General features: G+C 43.7%; 1 protein-coding gene across 1 annotated transcript in view; it reads right to left on the bottom strand.

The window, feature by feature from the left end:
• GRAMD1C (GRAM domain containing 1C) overlaps positions 1–14,115 on the bottom strand; it is a 59,671-nt gene that overhangs the window by 44,898 nt on the left and 658 nt on the right. The window contains 1 exon segment of the mRNA XM_054163744.1: positions 12,670–12,798. Within this exon segment, the coding sequence (XP_054019719.1) occupies positions 12,670–12,798 (129 nt within the window).

Here is a 14,115-nt window from a genome sequence, read left to right as displayed (position 1 = left end):
TTATCAGTTATAAGAAAGCCTCTTGTCATTAGTACTACTATAAAATTCTGCACTCCTCCCAGCCCCCCAAAGAAGGAAGTTTGGATGGAGAACCTCTCCTGCTTATTCTGAAGCACTTGCTTTGTAGTATTTAGTACTTTTCCTGCACATAAACATTCTACAGCATTTTTAAATTGTGAAGCCAAGGTACTTTTGTACCAGCTCTGATTTGGATATAAAGTCTCAAGTTTGACACACACAGTGAGGAGTAAAGCATATGCTCCATTTCAGAAATAAAACCGAGGCATGAAGCTAACGTAAAGTCAGAAGACACACACCCCCTACACATCTTCTCCTCCTGCTGTCTGCAGCCTGTTCCAACCCACACAAATCCCTGGCCAACACTCAGGCAGCCTCTATGGCTCTCCTCCCTCTTACCCACTTGCATACAGCTAGTGCTGGACACCCTCCAACAGAGCGAGCTAGCATTCTCCCAGTCTTTGCTTGCATGCCGGCTTGGAGAACAGACTGAAACACACTAGCTCTGCAGAAGCTGCACACAAATGCTGCAGAAAGCAGTCAGAAAATTTGCTGCAGCATGTGGTCAAAGAGGTTGGAGGAGTGTAGAGATGCCCAGTTCCAATCTAAAAATCACTATCATCTAAATGTCTTCTGGAAGGCAGACTGCAGTAGCACAGGGCATTTCAAGTTCACAAAAATCCCAAAGGGGACAACTGAGGAAAATACCATCACCAGGGAAACACCAACTTGAAAAAGAGCACTCAGTGCCCAGTGCTCCTCCTCTCTGCATCCCTACAGGATGCAGCCCAAGCACCAGTCTTAGAGTGTATCTACACCGGATAACCCAAATATAGTCTCACACAAGGCTTGGCCATTGTCCGGTTTAGAAGTTAAGCCCTTGCTAAGGGCTGCTCAGACTATGATCTTCTCAGTCTGAGCTCCAGAGCAGGGCTGGGAGATCAGGGCATGCTTCATGTACACCCAGGCTCCCACACTTGGAACACCCTACCACTCACTCCTCCACCAGCTGCCCAGAGCTCAGTTTTTCATAAGCAAGGAGCAGACACTTGGAGGCAATGGATACAGCAATTTGCATGCCCATCAAATCTCACTGCCTGATCTGAAAGAAGAACAGCTGGCATACATATTACCTCCTTCCTCTGTGCTACCCTTTTCCATCCCCCTTACCTAGAATCTGTCTTCTTGCAAATAACTACATGAAATCAGTTATGAAGGCAGTCTGACTGCCATTTCTGTAGGGGACTGTTCTGGAAGTGAGGAGGACTTCAGAGGAAACAGCAGGCTGCACAGGAGCTTCACCCTGCACAGACCACAAGCCACTGCAGCAATGAGGGGCTGTAGAGCCCCTTTGCTGCTGGGCTTCACCCACCCATCCCCAGCTGCAAGACTGCATCCCTAAAAGCCGTCATAACACATGCAGTCTCAGAGCTGCAGGAGAACAGGCAGGTGTCTCTACGGTGCATTCACCTCACCCACAGAAGGCCCAGCCTCCTACATGTTGCATCCCCTTGGGCACTTGGCTGAATGTAGAGCTAATGACTCAACAGCAGGGAAGAGAGAGATCCCTCTCCAAGCACAGCCGTTCTGAGGAAGCTGAGAGAATAGGCAGAAAAATGTCTTGAAATGCATTTTAATCACTCCTATAATCAGATTTAAATCTGAATGCCTGCCTCATGTTGCCAGACAGAATGAGGCAAAATTCTCATTCTTTAGGCACCTAGCTGTGTGGTGGCACTTTAGATGGCCTGCAATTCTGCTGTCGAGATCAGCCACATATGTAAATAGCAGGAACTGGTTTCACCAGAAAGGCAAGGCACCTCTGCTGCCTTCCCAAAGCAAACGTAGGATGCATCACAGGGCACCAACGTGTACCAAAACAGCAGCAAGGTATTGGGAGACAAATACAGGAAGAAATCACCCATATTTTTCTGTATACCAGAAAGACCATAAGGCTACTCAGAGTGATCTCAGAAAGGCCCTGGCAAAGCCTGGGTACCACTGTGACTCAGGTCTCAGAAGCAGCATGAGCATGAAGTGATTTGAGTGCATTTCCTGTTTATGAGATTACTCCATCTCCAGCTGATGAAACACCTAAGTCTGGATGTTTGCAATTAGCAGTAGGGCTGATAAGTTTCTGTTTCAGATATACTTACTTATATATCTACTGCCCAGCACCTCTGAATTCAGATGAAACAAACACTTATATTTTAAACAACAGGATTAAACAAAAAATTCAAGATATTTGGACACTTCCACGGACAAACATCTTCCCCAATTTTGAACTGGAAACTAAGGAAACTAAAGTTCCAGGAAGCAAGATGCTCCAATCTCCAACTTATTCAGCATCCTCATCAATACCATCCATAGCTGGCAGTCACTTCTCTGGACCTGGTAGCAAAACTATGCTTATAATACCCTTATCACAGACCATGTTTTACTCTGCCATTCCAAGACACTAGTACATACCAAGTTCAGAAGAGTCTTAAGTGCCTAACTTCACATCAATTTTGGGAAAAACTGTGGATCTGTGCCTGATTTCCTGACCTCAACGATGCAGCATTCAAGCAATACTTTGTTTTGTTTTAGTAATTTAATCTACTGCACAAGGATTTAACACCACCACCCCAAAAATCCCAGACAACAGAAAAAAACCCTGTGATACGTCAAGTTCTTGAAACAAACTTAATACAAATAAACCAAGCCTGCTTGTATGAACTCTGCAGTTAACTATTTTAACACTGTGCAATTGAAGAGACTCTTGAACATGTCCAGAGAAGGGCAATGAGGCTGGGGAGAGGCCTCGAGCACAAGCCATATGAGGAGAGGCTGAGGGAGCTGGGATTGTTTAGCCTGGAGAAGAGGAGGCTCAGGGGAGAACGTATAGCTGTCTACAACTACCTGAAGGGAGGTTGTAGTCAGGAGGGGGTTGGTCTCCCAGGCAACCAGCACCAGAACAAGAGGACATAGCCTCAAGCTGCACCAGGGGAAGTTTAGGCTCAAGATGAGGAGAAAATTCTTCACAGAAAGAGTTGTTAGCCATTGGAATGTGCTGCCCAGGGAGGTGGTGGAGTCACCATCCCTGGAGGTGTTCAAAGAGGGACTGGATGTGGCACTTGGTGCCATGGTTTAGTAGCCATGAGGTGTTGGGTGGCAGGTTGGACTTGATGATCTTTGAGGTCTTTTCCAACTTTACTGATTCTCTGAAGAGAGTTTGTCACTCTCCCAGCACAAAGTTATCCTTTTCCTCAGACAGCTTGTCTACTACCCAATTTAATGCCAAGTCCTATAACTACATTGTCTGAGTTTCAACAGCCATAGTAGTGTACTAACAATATGATGCAATGGCAATTAAAAGCTAGTCAAGGTGATTTCCTTTTGGATTAAAAAAAAAATAAACCAACCAAACATTCCTTTCTGAACAGAAGTTTCATCTGACTCATATTTCTTCCTACAGCAAGTGTGTGAAAATTAGCCAGTGTTATTTGTTGAGAACATCTGTTCCTTCACCTGATGTTTCACAGCAGGATGCATAAGTAATGAGAAACATTAAAACTGCTTGCCTTTAGATTTACTCAACCCATTTTAATAAACAGGGGAAAAACTTACAAGCCACAAAAACCACCCCAAAACCCAACAACTGGAAAACCAAACCAACCCAAAATCTGGTGGGTTTTTTTTACTACTTGTGACCTCTTGTCTTCATCACCTGCAAAGGTCCCAGCAAGACTACTCAAAAGTAGCAAATACAGAAGCAAAAGAAGGGCATACCTCAGGTGTACTTTTCCCTCCTTTCTTTGCCAGAACTGGACTCTGACATCACTAATCTGGAACTCACCAACAGTCCCCAAACACTGGTCAGAAAAAAAAAGGTCATGAAAGAAACAAACAATCCTCTTGGTGGTAATTCCTCTGGGTGTCATTTACTTTTCAGAAACTCATAGAAGGATAGATGAGTATTTTGCATCAGACTATGGTGAAAACTTGAAGTAGCATATTAAACAAGCTACAATAGCAGTTAGTTACTGCAGTAGTGACTGCAGCCAATTACATGAGCTGTTTTGGAATAAGTTGCACTTATTAAGCCTGCCAGTAGCCCTAGTACCTGGAAAACAGCACTCACCAAGCCATTACCTCAAAACTATTTTTCCTATGAAATATCTGATTTGCTCTCTTCCTTTTCTACCTTAGAAATCAAATGCAGATTTTAGTCAGTCATTTCCATATTGCTCTCTACAACTACCTGACAGGATGTTGTAGAGAGGCTGGTGCTGGTCTCTTCTCACAGGTAATTAGTGATGTAATAAGAGGGAATGGCCTCAAGCTATGACTGGATAGGTTTAGACTGGACATTAGGAAAAAAATTTTCACAGATAGAGTGGTCAAGCACTGCAATGTGCTGCCCAGGGAGGTGGTTGAGTCACCAACCCTGGATGTGTTTAAAGGTCATTTGGATGTGGTGCTTGGGGAGATGATTTAGGGGTGAACTTTGTGTAAAGTAGGGTTATCAGTGGACTTAGTGATCCTGAGGGTGTTTCCCAAGCTGAATGTTTCTGGGATATTAAAGGGTCCTACCAGATAGGATTAAACCATTCTCAGCAAAGACAGACCATATGTAATTTTTCCTTCAACCTTACATGAAAATGGAATGCAAGGTGTATATAATCCCAAACTGATCAGAGCTACATACACCATGGCTCATGATCACACACCTCCACTCATAGCAAACAAGGACTGAGATCTTGAATCCTGGTGAGCAGACACAGCAGAAAAGGAGTTATGAGGACATATGAACAGGCCAAAGTCCTGGCTGACTTTATCTGTCATTCTCCCAAGGGCTTTAAAGGCTTGCAGTAAAAAAAAATAAAATACACAAAAATTCCAAGTGTAGGCTTCACTGACTCCACAAGCAACTTCAATTTAAAAAGCACTACCTAAAAAACACCACTAATTCAGTGCAACTTCTAAAATGCTGCCAACACCACCAAGGAATCCTGACATAACTCAATTAGTGCATAAACATCTGCTACACAGGATGACATGAAAATGCAACTTCTGGAGTAGTCAGCAGCAGAAAAGCTACTCTTGTCTGGAATGCTCTAAAATTTTTAATAGGTAACCATGTGTCCCAAATCACTTTTTTCCTCTCAAGCATCTCCTGGAGAATTTCTACTCTTGGTTGCTACTAAGGAGTTAAATGTATCATTAAATGTTCACATCCTGTACAGTTGTGTTTGCCTGTCGTCTTTCCCTCCAAAGGGATGCAAGTAGCTCACCTGTAGCAGACTTGAAAAGGACAATGCTACACCACTGCTTGTTTGCAAATGCACTGAACCACAGAGGTGGAAGCAAACCACAAAGACCAAAAGAAAAAGCTTCCATCTCCTGGAGCTGCTTTTTAAACCTTTCATTCCACAAGCTACAAACTGCCCAATCATTAAAAGGGTATCACCATTCAACCAGCTCCACCTGATTTTCTGGACTATACTGTCTTTCTAATGTTTTTGTTTCTAGTAACTTCAGAAAAAAAGTAAATCACATAAATCTGCTCATTATTTACTTCCTGATCCATTCATATTCAGGTTCTAGAATAATGGTTTAAATGTGCATAACTCATAGAATTTCCCAATGCTGCAGCTGGGGAAAGCTTATTTAGACAGGGCATCAACTGGCAGTCTTTGTTCAGAACATGCTGAAACTTGATGGCACTCAGATCTGCCCCAGTGGTTTGTTTGAAGTTGCATCAGCAGCAATAAATTCCCAGAGTAACCAAAAAAAAACCCAACCCAAAACAGAGAGAGAAACTTCAGTCTAATCAGTCACATCCAAGGGCTAGACAGAACTACAGAGAGGGTTTTCCCCTTATTATTTTTAAGTGCTGCTTCTGTATAATCAGTCCTATCACAGGGCTACAAATAAGGCATGTGTTCTAGAGAGGTAAACAAACGTGCCAGTGCTATGGATACAGCAAAAGTTATTTAGGCTAAAATTATAACATTTCAGAGAGAGGGTTTAAGATTTTTCTTCTCTTTGGAGACCTGCAGCATTTATTCAGTTCCCATCCTCCTTGGCAGACTGCTTCACACCAGCAAACAAGAAGCAGTCTAAAAATCCTCCCTGTGATGTCACAAGCCATGATGCCTCTCCTTCACAGCTCAAGCATGTGGAGGCACAGATGAGCAGCTTTCTTCAGAGGAGGTAACATACCAAGTACACAACACAGGAGATGAAGCAACTGTCAGAGGACCTTAAACATTAGCCTGCCAAAAGATAGTTATCTGTTTAACAAGCCCATTAAACTTTCCCAGTATGAACATAAGCCTTCAAAGAAAGGTAGAAGGAGCACTCAAACAACTACAGATGCAAGACATAGTTCATCTAACTCTTACTACTCTTGGGCCCCAAAGTATGTCAACTTGTATCTGTGCTGCAGGAATTTATCTCCCAAATCATAATGCCTATCAGCATCCCCCCAGTGCAGGTTGAGTCATATGTGTTTATCATATTCTTGGCCTACATATTATTCTCACGTGCTCCCACAGCTCTCTCACAGAAACCAAATCCAGGTCTGTAAACATTCAAAATCTTTTCCAAAATATTGTACAACATCTCTTGTACTATGAAAGAGAATACTTCTCACTGTATCACTTGTTTTGACTGTTTCTATTGTATCACAGTATCACAGTAACTAAGGTTGGAAGAGACCCCAAGGATCATCAAGTCCAACCTGTTCCAACAGACCTCACAACTAGATCATAGCACCAAGTGCCACGTCCAATCTCCCCTTGAACACCTCCAGGGACGGCGACTCCACCACCTCCCTGGGCAGCCCATTCCAATGACGAATGACTCGCTCAGTGAAGAACTTTTTCCTCACCTCGAGTCTAAACCTCCCCTGACACAACTTGAGACTGTGTCCCCTTGTTCTGGTGCTGGTTGCCTGGGAGAAGAGACCAACCCCCTCCTGTCTACAACCACCTTTCAGGTGTCATACTTCTTGACACTGACCAACTCTTTAAACTGGTATTACACTGCAGTCAAATTGTTTGGGGTTGTTGTTGTTGTTTAAGCTTCTATTACTTCCTTTTCCACACCCTCCTTGGCACCTCACAGTCCCAAATTCTTAAGTCTCTCAGATAAAAGCAATTTTCTGAGACATGCTCATTTGATTTCAACTCTTTCCACCTGTCTTTTTGTGGCAAGGGAAGGACTTACTTTTTTGTTCTTTCTTTCCACACGCATTCTTCTTCTTGTAGAAAAACACAAACTTTCCTTGACTGTTATGAACAGAAACTAGAGTTCCCAAACAGGACACCCACACTTTTGATGCAAGGGTCCTTTTTTTCATTACCTTCTTCATTCACCTTTACCTTCTTCATTACAGTAGAAGAACAATTAAGTCTTTCAAAGGGCTCTTCTTCCAAGGACAGGAAAGTGAATTATATTTCAGTATGAAGAGTACAAAAAAAGGATAAAAAGCAGATTCAGCATCTTGAGATAGGACTCCCAGATGTAATTTAATTTCCCAATTAAAGCATCTTTGACTATCATGATTCTTAGCTGCAGCTGCCAAAAAAAGAACCATTTAATCAAAAACAGATCCCAGCTTTACAGGTTCCAGTAAAGAGAGCAAAATCTTGAGGTTAAGTTTGTGAGCAAGTCTTTTGTTTTTTCTTCTTCAAGTGATATTTTAAAACTCTAAGAACTTGTTCACCTCCAGAGAATGGCCCTCAAAAAAACCCCATCCAATAAAAAAAGAAAACAAAATATAGACCCTCATCCACATTAAAAGCAGCAGTTAGCAACATTACCAGCTTAAAAATTGCTTACAGTAGTACCAAAATTGAATTATTTCTCAAAAATTGTCAATAAAGCCAGCCAACCTTTTTTTTTTTTTTTTTAACATAGTAAAATTCCCTTCTTTTCTCTCTCCCCTGCTAATTTTTCTGCTACCCTCCCTTCTCCCCACTCACCATGGCCAGGAAAGTATCCCAGAGGCTCCCAACACTAGCGTGCTGCTAATTACATGTGTTTACAGCACCTCCTGAGCATTCATGACACCTGGCCTGACTTCTAGAGGCATGGCACAACTGCCTACTCCCACTCAAATCCATGAAAAATTGAAGTCAAACCAGTCAGGCTCTAACATCCACATCTGGTTTCCATCATCAGAGAAGCAGGAGTACATACCGAGAAAAAACAAACCGAAGTTGTAACTATGAAGCCTCTTAAAACAAATAACCTAGGCAACAAAGCTGATCCCTGGATGCTACAACAGGCTAGTCTTGCTCTTGTAGCAATTCATTAGTTATATTGACTTAAGAGTAGAAACAAGCATAAGAAACGCACACCCACCACAGGACAGTAAGATCATCCTTTGTCAAGTGTTAGTGACACATGCTTCACACACTGCAACAAACTGTCTTCCGTGTTATCACCTACACATCTACCATGACTCAGTATTTCAGGGGTTTTAATGATTTGTTTATATAGTCAGCAGCTGATCATCCACCATGCAAGCTATTAGAACATTTTCTGTCAAGAGCAGCAACAAAAGATGCCAATGACATAACATTTTAATTAGAAGGTCTTACATTTTTGCCTTGAATTTGTGGCTTTCTGCCTCTTGCTATTTCTAAATTCAGCTCCTCTGAGGCTGAAAAAATGGGTATCACATAACCATAGAACTGTTAGGGTTGGAAGGAACCTTAAAGATTATATAGTTCCAAACCCCTGCCATGGGCAGGGACACCTTCCAATACACAAGGTTGTTCAAAGCACCATACAACTTGGCCTTCAACACTTCCAGGGAGGGGGCATGTGCTATGTACCAAAGAGGAATCTTGGTGCAAATCAACAAGAGCACCTACTTAGTTTGATGTCAAAGTCAGTTTAGAATTTTACATTGTCACACACTTAGTAGGGAGAATTTAAATGCTTCCCTCCCTCCCGTTTCCTTACAAAAAGCCCTGTTGCTTCCAGAACATTTTGTTTTTCAGAAAGACTCCAGTGGTAAAGACCTGCAGCATATGTGAAACCCTTGTGTAAGTTAACATGTATTACAGAGCATGTGAGACAGGCTACATAACAGCTTCGTAACATGCAGGGGTGGTGAATGGACTTAAGTGCAGATGGCACCCTGTTACTAGTGGCATCCCCCAGGGTTCAGTGCTGGGGCCTGTCCACTTCAGTATCTTTAGCAATGATCTGGATGAGGGGATTGAATGCACCCTCCCTCAGGAAATTTGCAGAGGACATCAAGCTGGGTGGCCATGTCAATCTGCTAGAGGGTAGGGAGGCTTTACAGCAGGACCTGGATGGGTTACACCAATGGGCCAAGGCTAATTGTATGAAGTTTAACAAGGCCAAGTACCAGATCCTCCACCTGGGTCACAACAACTCCATGCTAAGCTACAGACTTGGGGATGTGTGGTCAGAAAGCTGTGACTCAGAGAGGGACCTGGGGGTATTGGTTGATAGTTGATTAAATATGAATCAGCAGTGTGCCCAGGTGGCCAAGAAAGCCAATGGCATCCTGGCTTGCCTTACCAACACTGTGGCCAGCAGGAACAGGAAGGTGATCATCCCCCTGTACTCCACACTGGTGAGGCCACACCCCAAACACTGTGTTCAGTTCTGGGCCTCTCACTACAAGAGGGACATTGAGGTGCTGGAGTGTGTTCAGAGAAGGGCAGTGAGGCTGGTGAAGGGTCTGGAGCAAATGGCCTGTGAGGAGTGCCTGAGGGTGCTTGGGTTGCTCAGTCTAGGGAAGGCTGAGGGGAGACCTCATGGCTCTCCACAACTACCTGAAGGGAGGTTGGAGCAAGAAGGGGCAGCTTCTTCTCCTTGGTGTCAAGCAACAGGGCTAGAGGAAATATTTTCAAGCTCTGGCAAGGGAGGTTCAGGTTAGATGCTAGGAAACACTTCTTCATAGAGAGGTTTATCAAACATTGGAATGGTCTGCCCAGGGCAGTGGTGGGGTCCCAGTGTGTGGACCTGACACTTGGGACACATGGTTTAGGACTGACCCTAAACTGGGTCGATGGTTGGACTGGATGATCTTTGAGGTCTCTTCCAACCATATGTATTCTGTGTGATGCTGTGCAAAAATTGAAGCCCTACATAACAAGAAGATAAGGCTGCCACATCTTCCTATAAGCAGATTGATGGAGGAATTTAAAACTAATCAGTGATGAATACTATGGTTAAGACTGCAAGCCACAGTACTATCTTACAAGAGGCAAGTATTTACACAATTCCTTTGTTTTAACTGCAAGGTCATATTTGCAGAACCAGGTAAACAGTAACTTCAAACAAATACTGAGGTCTTGAAACATAAATCAGACAGAAGGCAAGTATTTAATCATATCCAGCAATACCTCATGTTTTCTCAGCAGCTGCCACTGTTACAAGCACAAGTTACTACAAGAAGCAGAAAGCAGCACTGTGAGGCCACACATTATCCTGCACTACAGGATAGGGGTTGGATGGGACCTCTGGAGATAATCGAGTCCAACCCACCTGCCAAGGTAGGGTCACCTAAAGAAGGCCACAGAGGCACAGGTCCAGACAGGTTTTGAATGTTTCCAGAGAAAAATGTTTCCACCCCCTCTCTGGGAAGCCTGTTCAGTGCTCCATCACCCTTAAAGAAGCTCCCTCGTGTTTATATGGAACTTCTTATGCTCAAGTTTGTGCCCATTATCCCTACTCCTGTCACTGGGCACCGCTGAAAAAAGACTGGTCCTATCCTCCTGACACCCACCCTGTAAGTATTCTTCTAAGCATTTATGAGATTCCCCCCTCAGTCTTCTCTCTTCCAGACTAAAAAGACACAATTCTCTCAAGTGTCACCTGACAGCTTTCAAAGCAATCACAATGTAGAATGATTTGGAGGGAGGTCACTATCTCCTCTTAAAGAGCTCTGTAGCTTAGCTCTGTGGGTGGGAATTTGTTTGCAGAAGAGTCTCAGCCACCACATACACCTCAAGTTCTATTCAAAGAGCTTCTAATTTTTGGCATGCACATCAAACCCTGTAATCCAAAGCAAACAGCACAGTTATATTCTTTGTATATTATACTTCACTGCCTTTATTTTCCATTGCCAAATTCATCATAGTAAGATTGAGTTGCTAACTGCAAGTTCAACAACTGACTCCAGGACCTAAACAGGCTTTTTATTCCCCTCACATGAACTACCAACCACATTAACAGTTGTATACAAAGCATCAGGAGTCAGTTTACACCATCTAATTTGTCATCCAAGGAGAGCACAGCTAGCAGTTACAATGGCTGCATCGCATGTTTTGCTATTGATCTGAGCGCAGATATATAGACAGGAACAGAAGAACAACCCTGTATGGTCTCTGTTGCTGTAGGAACAGTGGAGAAAGGTTGGAATGATCCAAGTGCTGTCTCTCTAGCAACACAGTTCTACAACCTGCTGGGATTCATTCAGCCTGTCCCATTTCCATTGGCTCCAGACTACTGCTGCTCAGTTCAAAAGTACATGTGCATTTGGGGAGAAGCTTATGCTAAGGCTTGAGATCAATGCTCTAATCATTAGGACATCCACTTAATTTGTGCAGGGGGGATGAAAAAATGTACAAGCCTGGACTCTAGTTTGTAAATAAATAAGGAGTGGGGAAATCTGATCTCACCCAGTTCAGCTCACAGCTCTGCCACAGATTCCCTATAGCCCTTGCTAGTTACTTAATCTTTCACCTGCTGAGCACAATGAACACTCTGATGACCTCATCAGGACAAGGACAGGGTAGTCCAGATGCTGTTCCTATGCACAATCTGAAGCATGACAATCTACTGAGGCCACCTGATGAAGAACCCGAGTCACTGTCAGAGCTGTGAGGAAGGGAATCAAAGTCTCTTATGAGATCAGGTGCTACCCTGCCTGTGGCTGCACAGACAAGTGTGTTCCCTTCCTTATCTAACAGCAGCAACCCAGGCACCAAACCAAGAGTAAAACCATCTTTTAAGTCTACACTCCTAAGTTCACTTTCTCTCATGGCACTGAAAATTGAAAGAAATCCATCAAAAGCCAGGGAACAGTATTAAATATAATACACACTATTACAACCTCCAATTTCAGTGAAGCATCTCCCTGAAGAGGAGCAGAATTAAACCTGTCCTTTCTGTCCTTCTTATGACTAAGCCCCATTCTTTACACAGGAAGCTTATTTACTCTTGTAGAAAACAAACATGTTCACCTGACACAAATCAGCTGCTAGGAAAGTCCATCAGAAGAACTACCCAACACTGAGAATCAAAATTCAGCACTTACTAATAAAAAAGTATCACCAATATCTTTCTAAAAGCATCAAGAGACGCTGGATATGTTGAAGAACCATGCAAGGAACTAAAAGACTGGGCACAGAAGCCAGAAATCCTGTCACCACCAACTTGATGTGACACCAGCTAAACAACTTCACCCTCTCTCAGTTTCATCTTACACTTTAGTAAGCTGATAATGATAAAATTACCTACCTCACTACATGGGTGGAGAACACTTTATTAATTCATGGCTACAAAGCAACTTGAGAACTGTGGCTACAAAGGCACCCCACATATATAAAAATTAAAATGCACACATTATTATGTTTATATAACACAAGTTAGAGGGAAGATAAAACACGTTACCCAAAAGGTCCAGTCAGCACTCCAGCTATACTGAGCAGGACCCTGCATTTTCTCTGTGCACGAACTGAGAGTCTCCTCTGAATCAGCAAGCAGATGGTTAATAAGACCATGATCCACTTCATGAACTTCCTGTGAACAAAGAAGTAAGGCATGCAATTCAGCAGTGGAGGAGAAAGGTAAAATAAAAAGATAGTTAATCCATTTAACAGCTGCATATTAAATGGAACTTGATGTGCCAGTCTCATCAAGCTGAGTGCACTGGAAACACTTCCCACTGACAACCTTTTCAGTGATTTTACAGTTTTTCCAGAGCAAACCATATTTAATTGTTATTTACATTTTACCAGAGCATTTTATTTCCACAGCAGGCCCCCAACTTGGACACTGAAGGTGCACAGACATTTAGAGCTGGAATAACACATTGAAACACCAGTGCACAGCAGGCAGCCCATCTCTAGAATCTGTGGGACCTTTCAAAACTTGAGAAAAAGTTCATCCACATGCAGAATTTACCAAAACACTGACATCTGTTACTGTAATACAACAAATATTTATACTTAATGTGAGTTACAAATGGCTTATTTTGCCATACATAGATACACGTGGAAGACTTCAGAGAAAAATAGTTCTATTTATACTACTTCTACTAAAGATAAGCACTTCCCTGTAGTATTCTCCCTTGATACTACCATTCTTCATTCAAGAGGTCAGTTTTTACTTTATGAAGGGAAACAGCCACAGAAAGACACTTGTCCCAAGCCACCAAGCAATCTCCTAGAAAACCAATTTAAGGCCCTAAACCAGTAACTGAACTAAGGCCCTAAACCCACCTGAACTACGGGATCCATCACTAAGAGACAAAGCTGGGTTTCAAGATCAGAATGACTCAAAACCAAACCGATGCTGGCACATATGTACACACACGACTAGACAGAGGTGCAACCACCCCACCAGAGCCGGTGCTCCTTCCAGGCTCCAGCCAAGCCCACGGCCCAGGCGGGGGGTACAACTGAGAGAAGACACCGGGCAGTGTCAGAAAACAGTAACAACCTAGGGTATGCGGCGTGAGAGAAGGGCTGCTCCCCGCAGGTCTTCCGCGCAAACACAGGGATTCGCTGCAACTTCCACCAGCTGTTGCACACCAAGCTCCGCTTCCCTCGCAGCGGGCAGACCGTTAATGCCACCCCGCACCGCCGGAGTTCAGCGGCTTCCACAGCAACCCCGAAGCCGCCCCCATATAGCGCAGCTGGGTCCCCCCCCCAGGCGATTCTCGACACCCGAAAGCACCAACTCTCCCTCCGGGGACCGCAGTAACCCCGCGGGCCGCTTGCCGCCCCACCTCACCGGGGACCAACAGCGGGCCCGTAGGGCCCTCCCCTCCCAGAAAACTTTCGGGGAGGTGGGTGGTGGCGGCGGAGCAGACCGCGGCGGCCCTGTACCCCTGGA

The sequence above is a fragment of the Dryobates pubescens genome, chromosome 8 (assembly GCF_014839835.1).
Source record: "Dryobates pubescens isolate bDryPub1 chromosome 8, bDryPub1.pri, whole genome shotgun sequence".
Taxonomy (NCBI): Eukaryota; Metazoa; Chordata; class Aves; order Piciformes; family Picidae; genus Dryobates; species Dryobates pubescens.
The sequence above is the reverse complement of the archived record's forward strand: the minus strand, read 5'-3'. Positions and strand labels throughout refer to the sequence as shown.